The sequence below is a fragment of the Podarcis filfolensis genome (assembly GCF_964270895.1).
Source record: "Podarcis filfolensis genome assembly, chromosome: 7".
Classification (NCBI taxonomy): domain Eukaryota; kingdom Metazoa; phylum Chordata; class Lepidosauria; order Squamata; family Lacertidae; genus Podarcis; species Podarcis filfolensis.
The window spans coordinates 30,913,433-30,936,709 of NC_139603.1; the positions used below are offsets into that span (position 1 = coordinate 30,913,433).

Sequence of the window (23,277 nt, forward strand, 5' to 3'; positions counted from 1 at the left end):
TTCACAGTCATATTTGTAGATTCTGCTTTTAATTGCAAAGTGAGAACACAAATTGATTCACATTTAAACACATAATTTCCCGAAGTGTATGTTCTTTAAAGCCTTTTCTTATTGAGTATTTGCTGAAGGTGGTGAAAGCCACTGAGCCTCTTGGGCAAGGGTCGGCAAGGTTTATCTTGCCTGGGCCAGATCGTTCCTACGGAGATCCCTCCGTGGGCCAGATTGTGTGTGTGCATGAGCGCGCCAGTCCGCAACTTTCAGCGTTTGTGTCTGCGCAGACGCGATTTTCTGCATCTGCACATGTGCAGATATGATGTTCAGCGCTATGGAAGCGAGTCCCTGCACCATGCTGCACCAGTTTAGCGCAGTGCGCAAGCGAGCAACTCGATTCAGGGGCAGCTCGTGGGCCAGTAAACGACCTCCATGGGCTGCTTCCGGCCCATGGGCCTTAGGTTGCTGCCCCCTGCTCTTGGGCTTGCCGATCAGCGGTTTGAATCCCCGCAACAGGTGAGCTCCCGTTGCTCTGTCCCAGCTCTTGCCAACCTAGCAGTTCAAAAGCACACCAGTGCAAGTAGATAAATAGGTACTGTTTCCCTGGATAGTGTGTGTGTCCTCAAGGTTCTCAATTCTTAAATCCGCTTAAATCACGTGCTCATCATTCATTATGTAATTTGAGCAAATTTGAAGATGCATTGGATACATATATCTTTTAACTTTCTTTCCCCCTCCTTACCCTCTTGTACATCCTGATCTTCCAAAATTCCTATTGGTAAACTCCTTTGGTGGGGGACTGGGGTTTGTAGTATGGTGCTTTGTGCCACACACATTCGCAACATATAAGTAAATAAATCACTAAATAATCAGAAGGGCAAGGGCAGATTCTTTGTGTGGTGTCTTCCTCTCATCCTCTCCGTTTACTGGCTCTCGGCTCATACTCTGCTTAGGATCTTTTCAGTTGTGGCTTTGCAACATTGGGACACTCACCCCAGTGCAGCTCATCTGTTGTCAAGAAGACTGATTTCTTTTTCAGTTCCAGATGTAAGTGCTTGTGAGTTAAATGCATCTTACTATATACACAAATCTCCCATAAATTTTGAACATGAAAGGCATTTTTTTTAAAAAAAAAAAACCTCTACAATGCATTATATTTAAACAAGTTACCATTTTATTCTTAGTCATGTCAGGTTTACTATTGAAAAATGACATGTACTAAACCCACAACAACATTATACATACAGATCAAACATCAGATAGCAAAATCTTATTCTGTGAGCACTATTTGTTGTAGTATCGATACAGTACTACAGTCAAATATAATTTAAAAATGAAGGAGTTACATATCTTGTAAGGTGCAGTAGGCACGATTTATATCCTGATCTAGCTTTGCAAGCATATTACCATTATTTCACTGTTACAAAGTAGTATAAGTAATCAAAATCAAAATGTATCGAAATCATACAACATGTACTGCACATCACATTAGTGTTACAAATTAAAAATATGGACCGTGTAAGTCAAGCCCATCTCCCAAAATACAATCCTTTTAGTCTGAGTTCAAAATTTATTCAGAAATAGTCTATGGCTTTTCTTAACGTACATTTTTGAATAAATGCATGCATACCTTACAAATGGAAATAGAAGCAGAAATACACCCTTGCCCAATACACAAAATAAGATATATAACTAGGATAACCAACTTCTGTATTATTAGGAGCCACTCTAATCTCCAGACAGTGGTCTGGAAGTGTATTTTATTGCAAAAGCTGGCACTCTCACAGATGGCCGCCAGGATGTATAATAAAATTGGTGCTATTCAGCAACACAGCCTTCACAATGATAGAGTGGATGTATGCAGGCAGAGGGGGGTACTACATACAAAACAGCAAGAGACATATAACATCCAAGTGTGGAATAGCTCTTAGCATTTCTGAAGCAAAACCCTATTCCTTGAATGGAAAACAGGGCAGTATCTAACTCAGAGTGCACCTATTGAAATCAGTGCACTAACGTTACAATGTAATAGCAAGTATATTGATTTCAGTGGGTCTGTCTCAGATTGTGACTTAAGTCTGATACCATTATATAACTTTTTACCATGTCTTCATTAATGTTTGGTAGGGTGGCAAGTAGTAAGCTTTGGCCTTACCCCAGAAGACACTGCATTTTATTGTCTTCTTGTTCCTTCCAGACATAGGAATAATTAGCATTTGCAAGATCCAGGAGAAACGATGCTTAACATTCAGCTAAGACCCTTTATGTTATCAATATTTTTTTTCAGATTAGGTTGTTAAATACTGTTTGACCCAAGTAAACAGTAAAGCCCACAAACAAGGAAATGTTATAATGGACAGGGGAGAAGAGGGGGGGGGGGGACTCAGTAGAATGCAGATTTACTTAAGTTTAAAATAACTTTTTCTATAAATTATCTCTGAGCTAACGTCAACAAAATTGAATAGAAACAAAGATAACAGCAAACTCTCCTTGTTAAAAATAGATAGTCAAGGGAAATAAGAAATTGAAAAAAATCTAGCTTTTCTTTTCCATTAGCAGCTATATTGCTGAGAGTTCTACCATTTCAACTTTCAGAAGCACAAAGACATATAAGAACTACAGACTTTTTGGGCTCCAGGTTTATTAGGTGATACATGAATGAACTGAAATCTAAAATGAACATCTTAACCTCCTACGGTTTTTTTAAATCGGTCAAAACATTAAAAAAGGAATGCACTGAAACATGACAAAAGTGTATCATGCAGACATTTGGCTTCCTGTATGCAGTGAAATAGCCAGTAACCTGAATAGTTAATTTAAAAAATATTTATACATTCACATGACATTGTGTATGACCTATTTGCAAATTGTGGACATGTTGAGAATATCAGGATGCCTACCAAAAGTGAACAGGGGCTGTGCAGTGGTTTCAAAGTGTGTCATGGCAAAATGAACGTTCATGCCTCCCTCAAACATAGTTGTGTACATCAGTATACTTTTTTCCTCCACAGAGATAGTCTCAGTGGAGGAAAAATACTATGTAATACAGCGTATGGTTTCCAGAACACAAAGTAGCTGCTGGAAGGCTTATCACTCATTACAAACCAGTGCTACTTCTTCATGCTGCTGTTTTAAGATGAATTTCTTTGGAGATTGTGGTCATTGGTTTCTGTCCGGCCCTAGGAAGTTAACCCACAATCTCTGTAGGATCAGTGACCAACTTGGATCCATCCCACGATGTCTTGAACTGTTCAGGAACAGGAAATTCTTTCTATATGGACACAAGATTGACAATGTCAGTTGGTCAAACAAGTGGCTGTTATGAAAACTGATGCCCTCACTGTTAGTGGCACATGACTGAGGAGGCTTTTATAAGTCAGTCATGCTATAAAGGACCTTCTTGATTACATTCAGGGGGGGAAACAAGTGTGGCATTTTTTTCATTTTTTGTTGCACTAGCAGATTTGTGATTTCTCTTAATGTAATTTGATGACAACCATCCCAGTCTTTTATGTGTAGGGTTAGAATATAAGGTTAGGCTAGCATAAATGCCAAAAAGTAAGAAAATGCTGTCACTGAAATTCTACTCAATATTGATCCACAGCAGACTCCAATGTATAGTTAGCAGAGTTAAAACTTAAACATGTTGCAGGATTCCCAAAAAATAGACCAGGGGCACTTAATATTTCATCCAGCAGAGCTTTACTGCTACTGATGGCAAATGAGCACAATGGCCACAAATCCAATACATTCAGGATTGGTGCTGTCCAAAAGAAATCCAGTTGCAGCAGACTTAACTTAAACTTAACAATAACTTATAATAAGTCGAAACCTTAACATTATATACAGAACACCACACCAGAACAAAAAGAGAAAGAGAATGAGTATATATTAATTATACTGTATATATTCCAGAAACGATTTACTTTAATCCAAAAGACTGTTTTCCACAAAGCAACTTGCTGTCAGTATACAATTCAGTGTGTATTTCAGAAATTTGTATCAGAAAGTTTTAAAATATTACACTTACATAATCACCATCCTTTGGGATAAGGATGTTCATTTCAGATGACTTAGCACTCACAATCTCACAATCTAATGATTCCTCACTGAGGTATATATGACAGCCTTCAGTCTTGTTAACTGAAATGGTTGGCACTTTCCCTATTACCTGCAGAACAATCAAATGACTTTATAACAAATCAAAATAGTAAAGAAAAAGATGTTAACACCAACAGAGAAGTGTTTTGGGGTTTTTCCACCAGGCCAGGCAGAGCTTAATTAAAACCAGCAAAATTTCAATGGTAATTCAATACACAAGTCAGCCCCCATAGTCCGTTGCCACCGTGTTATAAACAACTGTGAATGGTTGCATAAAAAATTCGCCAAGCATTGCTCTCATGTTACCCACTTTAATTTCAACAGGCCTTCCATTGAAGCAGAATCAGGTGACATGCAGCTCTCTGGCAAATTTTTTTCTTCCTGGCATTGAAAATATCATCAGAATAGGTGCCAGGCAGTCAGCTAAGGGAAGCAAGATCCATCTGAGGAAAACCTAAACAATCAAGGAGGTTTGCAGGCAGTTCTTCAGATACCAAGATTGTAAAATATTGTCACCCATCAACAACCTATCTCCTCTCCATCTCACCTGTGCACAGAATGACCTTTGCATGCCCCCTAAAGGAGAGGAGAAAGTGGATCAGAGGAGCTCCCTAAGCAGGATATTCCATAGAATAAGCATGTTTCTTTGAAGGCGGGTACAGGGAACTAAGCAGGTGGCTATTAGCCAGCTCTTACTGAAAGTTTAACAGATGTAAAGGACACCACAGATTGATTGGCTGAGTCACTGCTTGTCAAGAGCAATGCCTGGTGATATTTCTCCCCTCCCTCCTTCTCTATAAAAGAGCAAAGGTTGCCTGAGGTCACAAAGAGCACCTTTCTAGGTGCATATATAAAATGGAAAGAATTAATAGTCACACCATGTTATAAATATAGTGTAAATGTTGTTGAAGCTCACAAGTAGAGCATGAAAGCAACAGAGAGATATAACTTAACGGCCCAACTAGACATGGTGTTAAATGCATCTTTGCATCTAACATGCATGTTTTTTAAAAATACAAAGAGGAGCTGTTGGTGGAAGCTGATGATCAGTGAAACCTCAGCAGGTGGAGTAGGAGTCTATCTTTCTTGTTCCCTGTATTAGTGTTATGAATGGATGTTTACCTGTATCTGAATATCCTTGGAATTGATCACTTCAACAATACCCACAACGTTGTCAAACACAAGGCCAAACTTTTTGCAATTGTCTGGAAAAAAGAGGGGGGGGGGGAATAAAAAGGTCACAAAATGAATTCAGTGCTATCTGTTGTTGAACATATGAGAAAGCATTTAACTGCTACAACTTGCAAATGTTTGCGGGTTGTAGCTAATTAAGATTTACACAGAGTAGATCCACTGAAATTAACAGACTTATGTTAATCATGTCCATTAATTTTAATGGATGAGTATTACTAACATTGGAATCAACTCAGAGAATCTAGCTAAATTTATTCACATTCTTATCCCCACAGATTTCAAAAGGAGTAACAATTGTGTCCTAAAGTGCTATCACCTATAAAAGCTTTGCAGGACGTTCATTACAATCCAATGCATATCCCGCCCCCCCAAAGTAAGTCTCACTATATTCAACAAGGCTTATTCCAGGTATACGCGCATAGCATTACAGCCTTAGTCTTTAAGCACACGTACCAACTGTAATGGAATTAATTTTTCCTTTCATCTGTAATGTAGATTTGTTGCACTTGAAAATGTAAGCTACTTGCTTGAGTTCAGTGTCAGAAATTAAAAGGTCATTCTTGTCTTCTTGGTATTCCTGCATTAAAAAGAAAGAAAAGAAGGAACAAACCACAGATTAGCTTTAACAGACAGTAGCATTTGCACTTTTCTCCCAATCACTATTATCTCACAAAAAGTGGGTGAGAATCTAACCAGCAGCTACATTCTTTTGGTGTATCACCTGCTTTTCCACCAAGCTGCAAGTCCCACAGGAGTGTTTTGAGAATGAACACAGGAATACATAGTATCAGTAATTTGTGTATTTCTTTGGGCTAGATGAAGTTATCTAAAATGATTTTGAAGTTTAATTATTTGAGATTTTAACAAATGAAATTAATCCAATTTGGGGTGAAATTTCCAAACATTTTGGGTGAAATTTAAATAAGCACATTTTTAAAGAAAAAACTACCTGCAGTGATAAGAAGTCAAGCATGCCCGTCATCAAGGGAACGGCACTGAAAGTGCAGCCTTTGTTTGACTTTTAGATTGGAAGTAATATTTGTTCTGCAAATTTGTTAATATCATACCCAACTTTCTAACAATATTTGCATATAAGCAATTCCGAGGATTCTTCCCAAAGACTGCGTAATTATTTTCAGCGTCATTGGTGCATATCATTCCAGGTCATGTTCTTAAGTGGGGCTCCACCTCCTCGCAATTTACTTACGTTTGTGGAAATATGGCAGTATGCTATTTCATGCAGAGCACAGTTGCACCAACATCTAATGGCATTTACTTAAAGGGAAACATTGAGATGCTTGAATGTGCTGTTTCATACAGTACGTTACTACAGTCGTACCTTGAATCCCGAACGCCTTCGTACTCAGACATTTTGGCTCCCGAACGCCGCAAACCCGGGAGTGAGTGTTTCGGTTTGCGAACCTTCTTTGGAACCCGAACATCCAACGGGGCTTCCACAGCTTCTGATTGGCTGCAGGAGCTTCGTGTAGCCAATCAGAAGCCACGCTTCCATTTCCGAACGTTTTGGAAGTCGAATGGACTTTCGGAACGGATTCCGTTCAACTTCTGAGGTACGACTGTACACCTTTTGCACACTGTTTACTCCAGAGAAAGTTCAGTAAACCAGGTCAGTTTACTCTAGTAAAGGTCATTTATAGGTGAGCTGAACTTACCACTCTCCATTTCTTTCCTTCAAGTTCCAAAACAGGACAGTGGCTCTGCTGGGGAGGCTTGGGAGTAGTCAGATTTGGTGCATGGCTTTTTGTAGGAGATCGAATCGGTGTCCCCTGAGCCCGAAGACTGGGATTCTTATGAGTCTTCAGGTCATCAGAGACATGGCGAAGCCCTAAGAAAACCACAAGCAGCTGTACAAAAATAGCAGCTTCGTACACCTAAAAGCATCGCCTTCATCGGATTAGTTGATATGGTGGCCCAACTTTTGCTATTGTGTTGTGTTCAATAAATCAGCAGGCACTTGTATTTTAATGCAACTTTGCCTGCAGAAAAGCGTTATTCCTGATTCTATTTATAGAGTATCATGGAGTCACAGAGCTGGAAGGGACCAGAAGTCATATAGCCCAGCCACCCGCAATGCAGGAAACTTTTGCCCAATGTGGGGCTCAAACCCACAACCCTGAAATGGAGATCCTCACGCTCTACCAACTGAGAGCTTTATGTCTGATTAAGAGCACAACGCTTAATGTTTCTCAAAATGCAAAGGCGTGCAACATCAAAAGAGACTCCGGAATCAACTGACAGGAAATTAATGTTACAAAAGTGGCATCAGGTTTCTAAATGATGTACACAGGGTCCTGAAAGCAATCAGGATGTCATTTTGCGCTTCCTTGACCAGTGGCTCTATGCCCTAGAGAAAGACGCATGGCAGTTAATGAAAGCTTGCTTGGTGTTTTGTTTCTTGAAGAAACAAAAAGATAATGACTATCAAATTGCAAATGTATTATTTTCTTGGCACCTTTGGTAATTGTTTCTCCCTGGTTCAGCTGGGCAAATAAGGCTGAGCGGGTTGCAGTTGCATCATCTTTTGCATTTTCTGTATCAAAGACAGGAGGAGGTCCTGGTGGTGGTGGAGGAGGAGGAGGTGGAGGTGGAGGAGGACCCTGGTTGCTTGCTAGAGTAGACAGCCCAGATGCTGCTGATGCGATTGGACCCTATAAGGAAAATTTAAAAAAGGCGTCTGGAACTATATAAACAAATGATGCCACAAATCACGAGAAACTCTTCTGCACTATACTTTTCGTATGATGGAATATGTACTGATCCCATAATTTCATTGTGGAATGCATGATTAAAAAACAACAACCTGGAATTCAGTGATTATATTAAAGGTTCAAGATGGTCACAGTTAGAAAACAAATAATAGGTTTGGATATCTGTAAAAAAATTAACTGTTTAGATTTATGCAATTTTGGAATTCTGTCTCCTTTGCTTACAACCACTGGCCATCGCAAAATAGTTTCAGGAAAGAATAAACATAAAGACAAGCTACAACCTGTATTACATAAAATAATATACAATACATAAACGAATAAAAAAGATTATTCCAGGGAACCAAATTGTATTATTCATATTCCTAAACTGATTAGTCGTCTTTACAATTAACAACTCTGATATGGAATTTTCTATTTATCTTCCAAGGCTTGTTCCAGGACATGCACTTTCAGCTAAACCATGAGTGATATGTGAACTTACACCAAATGTTATGGAAAGAAAGATTAGTGGTAAAAAAATCATCCTGATAATAAGGGTTACTTATTATACCATCCCAACGACTGACAAGATGTAATGTAATATTAAAATACAAAAAGTTAGGTACAACTGTATGCATTCTTATTTAAAAGTATAAGAAGTCTGTGAAGTCTGTGGAGTTTAAACAAACACCATCAGGCTGTTAATCAGTAATGTAACTCACAGCACCTACTGTTAATATTGTGTGCTTTTTCTCTTGTATTTTTCTTGTACAGTTATACCTTGGAAGTCAAACAGAATCTGTTCAACTTCCAAAACGTTCAGAAACCAAAGCACGGCTTCTGATTGGTTGCAGGGAGCTCCTGCAGCCAATTGGAAGTCGTGGAAGCCCCGTTGGACATTTGGGTTCCAAAAAACGTTCACAAACCGGAAAACTCCCGGGTTTGCGGCATTCGGGAGCCAAAACGTCCGAGTACCAAGGCATTGGGGATTCAAGGTATGACTGTAGTTCCTTTTACTGCCTGTTGGCTTTTGCCTGCCAGTGAAATAGTTGCAAGTTACCTCCATTAGCATGGGTCCCGTTGAGGAGCCACACTCGAACAGACTGACAAATTCCTATGTAAATCTGGTCCATACAGCATCAAAACTCATGCTCAAAATGACTCCTGAGCTATCACATCTTCCCAATATGTTAAATTGCTATACAGCAGGCCTGCCACTTATGCAAGGATTCAGTTCCAGGGGTCCGGTTCCAGGGGTATGCATACCTCCTTCCTGAAGCACGGTGCCTTGGTTACCCCACTCTGGGAAGGCAGTGAGGGGCCTCTGGCAGTGTTCCAGAGTCCTTGTGCCGCCTTCCCAAAGTCTGTCAAGCAAGGAAAATCTGTTGGGTGCTCAGGAAATAAATAAATGGAGAGCCGAGAATGGTGGGTTTCCCTGGCTCTCCATTTACTTATTTATCCCGCCTGCATAAGGTTGCACTTGCATAAGTAAAGCCAGCGCAAATTGTGGGCTTCCTCTATATAGGGAGTTTTGATGTGGGTGCTTTCAAACCACCACCCCACATGTGCAGTCTGGGCCCATTTACAAAATGAAACTGCGGAGGCTAGTCTAAAACAGAAGACCTGGAAGGTGAGGCAAAGAGGGACTTTAAAACTCTTTCATATCCAGGTTTGCCCTTTCTTCTCTGCTTTGAAAACCAGCCCATCTGCTTTTCGTCCTCCTAGCAATGGGGTAATGGCAGCAGCAGATGGCTGAGTGAGGTGGCAATGCTCAGTCACCTTCAGCCAGTTGCATCACTGCTGCTTTCCAGGAGGGGCAAGGAAGCAGGGAGGTTGGCACAGTGCAAATACACCAATAGAGACAAACTAGTGTGTTTGCTTTATGCTGACCTTATCACTGCCTCAGCCTTCCCTCTCTACCTCCTGGTTCTGGAAGGAGCACTGTCTCTGAGGGAGCAGTTATGCCCAAGTAACCTCTTTGGCCACAGTGGCCCATGCTGGGGCTCAGTAGCTGTCCCAGCCCCTCCGTTTCCTCACAAAAGCTCATCTATCTCAGCATTGGCTGCATGAGGGAGCTGCAGGTCTGTGAATTCACAGACTTCAGCTTAGGACCTTGTACAAGAAAGATGTGTTACAGTTTCTCAAAAGTCCATCCTTCTCTTAATCCAGCAGGTGCTTGCTGTTCCAAACCATTCTTTAGATTAAGTGTGAGCAGATGTTAATAACAATGTATCCTTATAAAAAGGCATTTAAACAGCTATTTAACTAGCACAAATGGTTACGACGTCTGTCTTCTAGGTTTATGTCAGCTGCCTTCCTTAGCAACAGCTGCTCTCTCATTGCTGCCCCTTATAGCATATAGTTTGGTCAAGTAACATACGAAAGTATTTGTGCCAAAGTATCTGTTGGGGGTTGATCTCACTCACAAATAAGATCCATTTGTTGCCAACCGTGGAATTGTTTGAAAGTAATTCCAAAAAAACATAAAGGGAATCAGGATTACGGATTATAAAAGCATGCAAAAAAGACTTGCTTTTGAAGGGAAGCACATTGTATTTTAATGTCAAATGTATCATTAGTTTTCTGAGGAATATTTATGTAGAAAAGATACTAGACTAGCCTTACTGTAATTGGTAATAAATCCTGTGTTGATGAGGGTGTGGGAGCTACCAGCTCCTGCCCTGGGAATGAAGTTGGCCAAGTTCCTAACATTTGCAGGAGATACAAAATGAAGCTTTCTAAGGATTATGGTTTTGCTCCTCAACTTCCATCTCCTTCCACTGGAGATCAACATAACACAGGGGAGAGATATTCCTGCAGGAACTCTGATCAATGATGACTACCTTGCCCTCTGGCAAGTGGGAGTTGTGAGTGCCCACACTTGGACAGACACCACCTGGGTTTTGTGCAGGTACAGGAAACCACACTGGTGTCATTCCACTGGCAGGTGCTTCAGACTCCACACAATGGAGGCCAAGGTAAGTGTGTGTGTCGGGGACAGGGAAGATGTTGATCAGAGGCCCTGCAATGGCTTTTATTGAACTTAGACAAACATAGGAAGCTGCCTTATGTGAAGTCAGACCACTGGCCCATTTAGTATGGTCTACACCATTGTTTCCCAAACTTGGGTCTCCAGCTGTTTTTGGACTACAACACCCATCTTCCCTAGCTGGCAGGACGAGTGGTCAGAGATGATGGGAACTGTAGTTCAAAAACAGCTGGAGACCCGAGTTTGGGAAATACTGGTCTACACAAACTGGCAGAACTCTACAGCCACAGCAGGTGCTGAAGCTGTCCAGCGGTTTGACTTCACCCCCAAAGGCACACTCCTCCTTTATCTCCTGAGATGGATGGATGCCAACAACACAAGCTGGCAGTGGCTCTCCTGAGTTTCAAACGGGGCCTCTCCTAGGCAGCTGAAGATGCCAAGGATTGAAGCCGGGGTCATACGCATGCAAAGCAGATGCTGTACCACCAAACTATGGCCCGTCCTTGTCAACTCCTTTGAGATCAAGATCTAGCAATAAATAATAATAATAGTAACAACAACAACAATTTATTATTTATACCCTGCCCATCTGGCTGGGTTTCCCCAGCCACTCTGGGCGGCTCCCAACAGAATTAAAAGCACAATAGAACATCAAACATTAAAAACTTCCCTAAACAGGGCTGCCTTCAGATGTCGTCTAAAAGTTAGATAGCTGTTTATTTCCTTGACATCTGATGGGAGGGCGTTCCACGGGGCGGGCACCACTACCGAGAAGGCCCTCTGCCTGGTTCCCTGTAATCTCACTTCTTGCAGTGAGGAAACCACCAGAAGGCCCTTGGCGCTGGACTTCAGTGTCCAGGCAGAACGACAGGGGTGCAGATGCTCCTTCAGGTATACTGGGCCGAGGCTGTTTAGGGCTTTAAAGGTCAGCACCAACACTTTGAATTGTGCTTGGAAACGTACTGGGAGCCAATGTAGGTCTTTCAGGACCGGTGTTATATGGTCTCGGCAGCCATTCCCAGTCACCTGTCTAGCTGCAGCATTCTGGATTAGTTGCAGTTTCTGGGTCACCTTCAAAGGTAGCCCCACGTAGAGCGCATTGGAGTAGTTCAAGCGGGAGATAACTAGAGCATGCACCACTCTGGCGAGAGTCTGTGGGTAGGTAGGGCCTCAGCCAGTGTACCAGATAGAGCTGGAAGACAGCTGCCCTGGACACAGAAAATTTGGGGTGGCTCCTGCATACATATTTCTACTGCTATTGACTCCCCCTGGTAGTTGAAGTAAAATGCACATTCACTTTCTTTGCTCATCAGTTGTTTGACCTCCTAATTTTCATCTTCAGTTAGTGGGATTTGAAGAACCAAGCTCGGAAATGGGATATAGGTGTTAGAAAGAAGAGTCCATATACCACTACTGTTTACCTCACTCAATTGTAAAAAAGTTCCTTATGCCTACATTCATGTCTCCACCTTTCAACCAATCAGTGTGTGGTCCAATAGATAATAACTGGACTTCAGCTCAAGTTCAGATCCCAGGTTAGGCATGGAGTAATTCTGGGTGGCCAAGGGAATGAGACTCACTATGAGATTCAGTTTCCTTCTGTAAAACAAGGTATCAAAGACCTACCGCATAGCAGAAAACTGTACATTGCTGCTGCTATTCAGTAATACATATAACAACACCTTTTTATTTCCCATTAACATTTATCTTTTAAAAGACAGTCTGAACAAAAATGGTGTATTTGAACTTTAAAACATAGTGCGAGACTGGCTTCATTATTATCAAATAAGAGAGGCCTATAATTTGGATAAAAAATTTGGCTTCCAGGTGGAAAAATCAAAATTGGAAACAGAACTGTTAGATCCCAAAACTAAGATACTTTCAAGAATGTATAACTTGCTGTTAAAATGGAATACGCAGGATGAAACGGTTAAATCTGCTATGATTAAATGGGCACAAGATATTGGTCACAACATTATGTTTGCTGACTGGGAACAGTTGTGGACCACCGGTATGAAATTTACGGCATGTAATGTCTTAAGAGAGAATATTATGAAAATGATGTACAGGTGGTACATGACACCAGTCAAGCTTGCAAAAATTTATCATTTGCCCGATAATAAATGTTGGAAATATAAAGAAAATGAAGGTACATTCTTTCACCTTTGGTGGACGTGCCCAAAGATTAAGGCTTTCTGGGAGATGATATATAATGAAATGAAAAAGGTATTTAAATATACCTTCCTGAAGAAACCAGAGGCCTTTCTCCTGGGCATAGTCGGCCAATTGGTGCCAAAGAAGGATAGAACTTTCTTTATGTATGCAACAACAGCAGCAAGAATACTTATTGCAAAGTATTGGAAGACACAAGAGCTACCCACCCTGGAAGATTGGCAGATGAAGGTGACGGATTATATGGAATTGGCGGAAATGACTGGCAGAATCCGAGACCTGGGAGAAGAGTTGGTGGAAGAAGACTGGAAGAAATTTAAAGACTATCTTCAGAAATACTGTAAAATTAATGAATGTTAAAATGATGTTGGATTGAAAATAAGTGGCATTAGCAACAAAGTTAATAAGAATATGCAAAAATGAATTGATAATGGATGAAAATATAAGAGTTATAATATGTTAAGATACAGAGTTAAGATAAACGAAAGAGGGTAAGGATTTGCTGATTTGATTATTTAAATGGGAATACAAAAAGGGGAGGTGTGAGGAGGCCAAGGAAATAAGCTAATGAGTTCAAAGTTACAAAAAACGGATTTGTTTTTAATTCTTTTTTTAGCTATTTGTCTTTTGTCTTTTGTATTTTTATTCCTCTTTTTTCTTTTTCATGTATTTTTCTATGTTCTCTTTTTTGTATCTTTTTCTTTTTATATGACCTTTTTTCATTTTATAAACTTATGTTTTAGTAAAACTTCAATAAATATCTTTTAAAAAAATGAACTTTAAAACATAACTCTGGCAAGCACAAGTCAAATTTCACCATTATGTTTCATATGCTAACGATAGTTAAGTTAATTTTGTGGATGTGTGCCTAATCAGCCTACAGACATTTGAGTTGTGAACGAGGGGGACAGGTGGTGTGAGCAATGACATAAATGAACTGAAAATCCACCCCCCTCCAGGAAACCAATTACTGGGAGTCTCAAAGGAGAAATTTTCATTCTCCTAATAAAAAGCTACAAGCACTACAAACTCTTATAATCCTAGTTACATGCTTAATATGATTACAGAGCTCCATATTGTCCTCTTCACACATACACACACATAGACAAAGATGAGGATTGTGAAGCTCAAAATATCATGTAACAGCCTAGAGGAACAGGTGGACTATGACGAGGAGACATAAATCTTTTGTTAAGGTGTTTCTTCTGTAAATGTATACTAGCGTTGTCCCTGCTAACTACAACATTTAGACCACCTGTCTGCCAGCATTCCTGCTGCCCAGTGATATGCTAGTTACAAGGTGAAACAGCTGATGATTGCTGCCTCTATAGAAAAATCTAATCCACTTTGGCTGTTTATCTGTTTGTCTGAAGCCATCTAAGAAGAAAAAAAAGATTAGTGCCATTTATCACCTGTTCTGGATTTGCCATGCTGTCTGTACATCAGTGTGGGTTACATTTAGCCACACTATTTAGTTTAGCGAGCCAATTTTTGGTCTGGTGATTAACTCTACCACCCATGACAGTTTCTATAGCACAGGAGGAAAGAATATAGTGCTGTTTTCACATGCTGACTTTCTCATAATTGTGGCATTACCCTACTAAAATAAATATAATTATTGAGATACATTTCCTTCCCATTTTCTAAAAGAGTTCTTTCATTACAAATTTTTGCTTGTTAGTGGTGAGCTGATATGGCTAAAAAGCCGTAAGTCTTGACATCTTTCATTTAGAAGGCAAGTTATGATGATGAGTAAATTGCACAGAACTAAAACACCTGGCATTTCTTACAGCTCTAGATGGTGAACCTGCTTCTTGCTAAATGCTAAATACTCACCACAATTTGGCACCACGCAGAAGACAAGAAGAAAGCAAAGGATCTGGATGAGGCCACACAGAACTAACAGAGTTCCTGAAAATTAACTCTTGAAATGTTTTCAACCTACCACACCCAGTCACTTTGCTTACATCTGGATGTCTTATGCCAGGAACTGCCACACACCTGATCTGGAAGCAGAGTCACTTACGGGGGAGGTGGAGAGCTGAGGGGGCAGCGATGTCAGAGCTGTGCTGGAACACTGATGGAGCCAATCTGCTGCTCTCACTGGTGTGATTACTCAGCACTAACATCCCCTTGCCTTCATCCCTCCCAGTAAGTGACTCCACTGCCAGGAAGTCAGGTACGTGGCCATTACTCCTTGCCAGCCATTACAGTCAAACCTCAGCTCCCGAACACCTCCATTTTGGAACTTTTTGGCTCCCAAACGTAGGTAAATGCTCTGGTTTTTGGACGTTTTTCAGAAGCTGAATGTCTGACACGGCTTCCACTTGAGTGCAACCAATCGGAAGCTGCGTCTTGGTTGTCGAACATTTTGGAAGCTGAACAGGCTTCCGGAACAGATTACGTTCAACAACCGAGATTTGACTGTACTGTCTTACGCCTCAGGGGCCAAATTGCATGCGACAATAATTGCGTCGTCTGTCCTTCAATGCAAACTTTCTATTTCATTAAACATGTCTGCATTCTACAGCAGCATGTAGAGAGCCCTTGACTTTAACAAGTGTGACATGAATGTGGTCTTTATCATTGAGCTTAGGGTTGACACAGATTCCTGAATTCAGCTGCCAGCATTATCAGGTCTTACATTACCCATTTAAGAGAGAGGGCAAGTAATGGTACATTCACTCGGAGCTTCTTTCTCCTCACAGTAAATTTCTGTAATATAATATCCATTTCCAAGGATCAGAGGGAACAATGAATCCAGGGTAAGAGAGAATAAGTATTATTCAACTTTTCTTGCATCGGAAGGAAATTCCAATAAATGCAGTACTTACAGTTTTACTCCATGTGAGCCCAGTGGTGTGATACTCTTTGATGTATGCTTGAAGTTCTGCCCAGATATTCAAGAATGACTTCACCCAATCAACATGGCGCAAATCACTGTAACATAATGGAAAATACTTGTGTATGCATTAAACATTTTTTTGGGGGGGAGGGCAACCCTTTGATCCCTGGGATCACAGGCCCAACAGAATATTGCAGATGCTGCAAAGAAGGAGGTATTCCAGCAGAAATGGAGGTTCACCATCAGAAGTCTCCTTGCTGCAGCTGCGGAAAGCTCAACAGCCACCAGTCCCCGTCCCGCCCAGTTCTTCAATAGTGGTGAAGGGAGAGTTTGGGAGGCAGGTTGAGCGAGCCTGTTCCCCATACATATTCCTGACGAGGGAAGGAACATACACTAGTCGTGGAACTGGCATATTTATTTTACCTCCAGCCTCCTCACTCTTCCTGGCTGGAATGTGGCTGCATTCGTTTCATAGGCCTGTACGCAGAGACTGCGGCATCTGCTTGGAACATGTCCCCATCATCGTGCATGAATCAACTCCTTGTCACTGGCTTTTTCACCTTCAGCTTTTGTGCTGGGTGAATATACCAATGTAACATAGCTAGAACATAAGGGATCTGCCAGCGTAGCTAGGAGCATAGGAGTGTCCAGCCATTGAAAAAAATACCTGGAGGCTATGAAATCTTCAGCTGAGTTAGGACAGTAAAATAATACAGCATTACTGTATAAGCATCTCTCTGAGGACTTCCTGCATTCTTGTGATACACCTTAGGTCAGGCTTCCTCAGCCTCGGCCCTCCAGGTGTTTTTGGCCTACAACTCCCATGATCCCTAGCTAGCAGGACTAGTGGTCAGGGATGCTGGGAACTGTTGTCTCAAAACATCTGGAGGGCTGAGGTTGAGGAAGCCTGCCTTAGGTAACAGCTTGCTCGTTATGCGTTGTTCTGTTCTTTTACAGCTCCTTAGAGCAGAATTGACATTTGTGAAATGATGTGAATAAATACACATTTTTAAGTGGCTCTATCTGAAGTTACTGCATTGCTAAATTTAGAACACAGTGTTGGTTATATTGTACACAACACATCTTTCTTTCTTTAACATAAATATAGTTTTATTGATTTCCAATATATTAACAATTACCAAAAAGAAAAGAAAAAAGATACAAAATCGAAATCCCACCCCACCCACCCACCCCACCTCCAGGATGGACAAATCTAGTTAAGTCTGCCCAAATCCAATCTGTGATTTGGGGAGAAAACACATATTTCTCAAATACTTTTTGTAGTAGATTCAAAATAATACGATATTCTTTAGGGCTTGATAAAACTAGTTCTGAAATTTCACCAGAGAAATGTAGCAAAAAAAATTTTTTAGTAACTTACCTATGCTTGTAGTCTTTTAATACCCTGTTTGTATAAAAGGTAGCAGCATCATTCATCTCCTTGACATAAGGCCCTGGCTTAGGAGACTAAGGAAAGGTAGAGGACCATCATGTAAATGATGCAAGCGTGGAGAAAGAGAAAGACAAAGAGTGAGAGGATGTAAAATCAAAAGGCAAAACTTTCCTGCATTTTAGAATGTAACCATGAAGATTCTGAAACATAGGGAGGGGGAGAAGACGCAACTTGAATTTGACATTAGCTGGGCACAGCATGTCAAAAATAAGGATTTTTTTAAAAAAGAAAAATATAAAATTCAAAACTCACCACAGTTATCCACCCAAGAGCTGGAATGCTTTCACTGACTGCTGACAGATGATTAAACATTTTACTTCCTCGGTTTCTCTCCCTAAACGTCTGAATTTCCTGGATCTTGTCTGATATTGGTTTTAAAAGAATGGTCACTTCACTCTGCAATATTAAAAGGAAGAAGTAGTGTTATTACTGCTGACAGAACAGGAGCACACCGGATCTGCAGAGAGGAGGACTCAGGAAGTTGTACAGCCAGCCCAAGTTGACAAGGTGGGTCACTGGCGAATGGTCTCTGGGTTCAGAGGTTCCACTATTGCCTGTGGCTTGGTCAGTCTGCACATTTCCCAGGCACTTCTTGGCTCCAGCTGTTCTGCAGCTTTCTAATAAAGATTTAAGTGCCATTGCTGCTGCACTTAGGCTTGCTTCAGATTCATGGAGGAGCATCCAGACAACCCTAGTCCAATGTTTCCAGCCATGGTGCTACCTCTTGGCCCTGAGGAGCCTTCCACTTTGGGGGAGACAACGGAGAACAAGTCTGGTGCCAACCCAGCTCTGACACCACCCCCATCTCCAAGGACGTGATGGTGACAGCAGCTATGGAAACGAGCCTTGTGTAGCCAGCCTGTTCAAACGAAGGTCCAGTCCTAGAGTGCAGGACACTCGCTGTGCAAATAGTGGTGCCACCCCTTACTTCAAAAGGAAGGTGCAGGCAATGTGTCATTTGCTGGGTCAACAGTTTAGCTAGTGCTTAACCATGTATTCTTGCCTCTTGTGTACCTGTTGAAGCTTGTTTTGTTTAGTTTGCCTTATGTTTCACTCAGATTTGAGCACTGAAGCCTTGGACAAACCTGGAGCAGGGAGTGTCTAGCAGTGAGGGTCAGGACACAGAATAAATATCAGAGGAAATTCCATAGCAGAAAATAACCTTGCACTTACACATTGTTGAGTGAGAAGTTTTCATTCTGAATCACACAGGCCAAATCTAGATCATATTTTTTTTACTGAGATATATTTCCAATCACATGGCTGATTGCATAAGTCTATGGCAGACTTTGGGGACGCGGGTGGCGCTGTGGGTTAAACCACAGAGCCTAAGACTTGCCGATCAGAAGGTTGGCGGTTCGAATCCCCGCAACAGGGTGAGCTCCCGTTGCTCGGTCCCTGCTCCTGCCCACCTAGCAGTTCGAAAGCACCTCAAAGTGCAAGTAGATAAATAGGTACCTTCCAGCTGGAAGGTAAACGGCGTTTCCATGCATTGCTCTGGTTCGCCAGAAGCGGCTTAGTCATGCTGGCCACATGACCTGGAAGTTGTACGCCGGCTCCCTCGGCCAATAAAGTGAGATGAGCGCCGCAACCCCAGAGTCAGTCACGACTGGACCTAATGGTCAGGAGTCCCTTTACCTTTACCTTTTTATGGCAGACTTTAAACCATGGAACTCCCTGCACCTGCAGCCTTCATTATACAGGATTCCTGGATAGCTTAGTCAGTAGAGCATGGGACTCCTAATCTCAGGGTTGTGGGTTTGGGCCCCATGTTGGACAAAAGATTCCTGCGTTGAGGGGGTTTGACTAGATGACCCTCATGGTCCCTTACAACTCTACAGTTATATGATCTCCTGGCAAATGCTGCTCTTTACCCTGGCTTGAGGTATGTATATATTGGGACCTACCTTATTTTGGTGATTTTAATTGTTTTTAATTGTTTTTAATATTATGCTTTTGTAACTCACCCTTTGGGTGAAGGGCAGGTAATTAATAATAATAATAATAATAATAATTCATAACATATTGTTTAAAGTAGGAGAATTTGTTCTGATTCCCCCCTTTTTTTTGCAGTGTGCCACTTCTATGGACTATGAACACAACAAACACACTTCATTGTGATTTAGGTTTGTTCTGTATTGAGAATCCTGAGTTTTGAATATAGAATCTGTGTATTAATGACAGGTATGTCAGTCTACAGAATTTCAGTGTCAGACCAGCGGGGCTATTGACAGCTATGAACAACATGTTTTTAAATGATGGGTTTTTAAAACACCATTTGTATTTTCAGCAGCATCTGTTACTAATCTTACTATCTGTAGTTGCACTGCTTGGCAAGGAGCCAACTTCTCCCTGCGCAGATACTTCTGGAAGCTAGTTTTAGGATTTGCATTTGCGTTTTTTAAAATAATATGACCATAGGAATTGATCAGACTTGTATAGCACTATTGGAAGCCACTATACTGTAATTGGGGAGGCAGGAGGAAAAGGGCTCCCTCAACCCTTACGTTCTTCTTTTTCTACTCTAGGGTAGACCATGCTGGCTTGGGATTATGTGAGTGGCAGTCCACAACATCCAAGAGGCATCACATAGGCTACCCTTCTTATAAACTTATTACATCTGACCACTTTTCAAGCTACCAATGCTCTATTAGGGTTAGTGCAATAGAAAACAGTAAAAGGGAAGTTAGGTATGCAGTAACATTTCTCAAGCTACATTTTTATATTATGTGCTGTGATGAATATAAAATTAACCTGCTTTGAATCCAATTAGGCAACTTGAACCAGAGTTCTTACTGCTTGCCACTTGAAACTGACACAGCACTCCTATATATTAAAAATTAGATTCTGCAGTGGTGGGGAGAGAAAATATGTTTGGGTGCAGCTTCATGGTATTATTCTCAACATATTGTACATATTTCTACTACTGTTTCAAAAAATAATATTTTGGATCCCAAAGGTAAGTTTCAAGGCTCAGAATTAAAACAGCTGCATTGACAGATTTTCAGAAAACTGGAATCAGTGGCAAACCTAGAATCCCTGCATGTACAACTATGTTACAAAATGCTTTAACTTGTAGAGGAGTCTGGATTCTAGCAGTAATCTCGCATTATCTTAAGTAGTTAGAAAAGCTCCCAAATGCTTTATATATACAACTCTCCACTCTTATTTCCTGACTTTAAAGTACAACTTACAGTACTTTGCCATTTTAATATTTGATATGAAGAAATCAGAAATGAATTCTAAATAACTGAAATGAGTTTCAGAAATAATCACGGCTTTCTAAAAGGTGATTCTGCAGGCAACAGCCACTAGCTGGTATACATAAGCTCTAATATCAGAGGGTGCTTTTGTCATGTGATCATTTCCACTTCACATACAAATATAGAACATGACCATAAAAAGTAACATAACATTCACCCTGCTAAGTAATTTATTGTAGTTGATGTAGGATTGGCATGCCAGCTGGAACGATCTTCTCCGCTCTTGCTATTTTTGCATATACAGAAAGAAAAGTGCTTCAAGAAGGAATAAAATGTAAACTTAACTGCTGAAAGCAAATCTAAACTGCACTGGAGGAACACTTGGTTGTGATTTGCTAGGTACAGATACTGAAGAAATCCCTAAAATTTGTGACCCAATGAAATAAGGGGGGGGGGAATCCCAGATACCATATTTTTTACGTGCCCTTTTGTGTTGATCATAGTATAATGAAGATTCAGCAACACACTTTCCATTTTGTTCCTGAGTTCACTTGCTTCTTAAAGCAGAGGACAGACATCCCCCCACCAGTATTTCCTCTTTTAAAATAAGACATCCCCGTGTCCAACCCGGCAGGAACTCGGCAAATCCCCTCAGTCTCTACAATGCTGTTTCTGAATATCTGCAAAGCTACTATGCTGTGATCACAGCTAGCCAGCTCATTCACAGCTTTACATTACTAAAGCAAACCGTCTAGACAGCAGAATGACACAATTACTCGCTTTTCTGCAGCACTGAGATGCTGTCACCTTCATTCGCTTTTCTCTGCTCTGTGAGTTCTAGTAAACTAATGGTTGGCTTTCCTGTTTGGATTTCACACTGACTGCATAGTTTTAGGTTATAAGCAGAGGCAAACACAGATGACATTGCAAACAAAGTTATAGGGGAGCCTCTTCTCTCTTCTGGACCATTCTGTGCACATCAGGTTATTGTAATATACAGGGGGTTTTTCCCCAGCCAAAACTCACTGGAACTCAGAGCTGGCACCTCTCTGGTGGGCGCCACTGCCATAAAAAGAGAACAAGGGAGGTGTTCGTGGTGAGTTCCAGCACCTCTTTTTCTAGACAAATAGCAATGGTAATACTGTAGGAAGCTAGGGTTACCATATGAACGCTACAGTTGACAACTACACTGATATATTTGTATAAGACCCCTAACAACTTTTGCTCTATGTCCTTGAGTTCAGGATATGTCAAAGCAAACACATTCTGGTTATTTGTGGCAAGTTTTCTTTTTTCCTTTTCAGTTATTCCATTACTGTCCTGACTTTCCTCCTAAAGGAGCCCGGGGTGGTTTGCCTATTTTGTGTTAATTACAAACAGGTCACATGTCCATGACACCTGCACAGCACTCATAAATGATAGGTGTGAACGATCAGAAGTGACTTCATTGGCTCAGAAAAGTTTGGAAAGGTCAACAAGGCATTTATTCAGTGCCATCCAACTAAATAAAGCCATCTCTCTTACCTCCTGAGGTTCTTGATACTGCGAGGTCAACAGTAGATATGCTCTCTGTGCTTGGAAAGCTGCGCGGATCATTTCTGCCTGGAAAAAAGGGCGACAAACTGAGTTATGAGTATTTAAACTATGTAAACACTAAACACTTTCACTTGTGATTATTATTTTTTTAGGACATTAATGGCTTCAAAACTAAAGCTATCCTAATCCACATTGATTTGTTAATTCCAGTTATCTAAATCCATATTATTTATTATTATTTTACTCTAATTTCACATTGTTCATTTTTATAATTTTATTTGCAGCTCTTCACATAGATTAGCCAGTTTTACAGCAGCATGTAAGGCAGGCTAGTATGAGCCTCACAATGGATGGAGGTACATATTTAACATTTCAGGAGTACCGGGTGACTGCAATGAGTAAGCCCATCTGAAATAGCAGAACTATGTTTCAGAGAATGATGGCTTCTTCCATGCCATCTGTACCATCCCAGTTCTTGGCTTCCTGGGTCATGCTGTATTCGTAATTAAGGAAACATGGAGTAATAATTGACAGAAGGCGGAAAAGGGAAAGAGGCATTTTGGAGACTATATTTTATCCTCTGCTGTGGCACATGCCGGTATGTGTGGTGATGCATTTACACTGCAGATTCCACCTGACAACCCTGTAGGCTTGAGTAGCGATCACAGTGGGTTACTCTATAATGAAGGCTCATCTGATGCCACTCAGGCGACAGAAAACAAGGTGTGTAAAAAAGGACACTGCCATTATTTCCCATACAGTCTCAAAGGACAAGGCTTTTTCTTCTATCCTATTTTGCACCTGGAGCAGGAATTATTTGCTCTTAACAGTGGTTCATGGAGACTATCATAGGAGACTGTAAAACATAGAAATTTAAAAACCATTCCCTTAGAGCAGCTAGGGGAACCTTTGGTCCTCCAGAAGTCACTGAACAAAGACTCCCATCAACCCTGGCCATTGGCCGTGGACAAAAACTCCCATCATGCTTGCTAGAACTAGTAGTCATTGTAGTTCCACAACATCTGCCTTAGAATAGTCAATGTGGTCCATTGAAGCATCACTTGAACAACACCAAACCCCAAGAA

General features: G+C 41.0%; 1 protein-coding gene across 3 annotated transcripts in view; it reads right to left on the bottom strand.

The window, feature by feature from the left end:
• Positions 1–1,142: 1,142 nt before the first annotated feature.
• Positions 1,143–23,277, bottom strand: part of CAP2 (cyclase associated actin cytoskeleton regulatory protein 2) — a 41,544-nt gene continuing 19,409 nt past the window's right edge. For all 3 annotated transcript variants that reach the window (XM_083623946.1, XM_083623948.1, XM_083623947.1), the window contains 10 exons: positions 22,181–22,258; positions 17,706–17,849; positions 17,382–17,467; positions 15,990–16,095; positions 7,760–7,955; positions 6,960–7,132; positions 5,740–5,863; positions 5,215–5,297; positions 4,022–4,162; positions 1,143–3,262 (listed from right to left, as the gene is read on the bottom strand). In XM_083623946.1, coding sequence (XP_083480072.1) covers positions 3,179–3,262; positions 4,022–4,162; positions 5,215–5,297; positions 5,740–5,863; positions 6,960–7,132; positions 7,760–7,955; positions 15,990–16,095; positions 17,382–17,467; positions 17,706–17,849; positions 22,181–22,258 — 1,215 coding nt within the window. In that variant the 3' untranslated portion in view covers positions 1,143–3,178. The remainder of the gene's footprint in view (positions 3,263–4,021; positions 4,163–5,214; positions 5,298–5,739; positions 5,864–6,959; positions 7,133–7,759; positions 7,956–15,989; positions 16,096–17,381; positions 17,468–17,705; positions 17,850–22,180; positions 22,259–23,277) is intronic.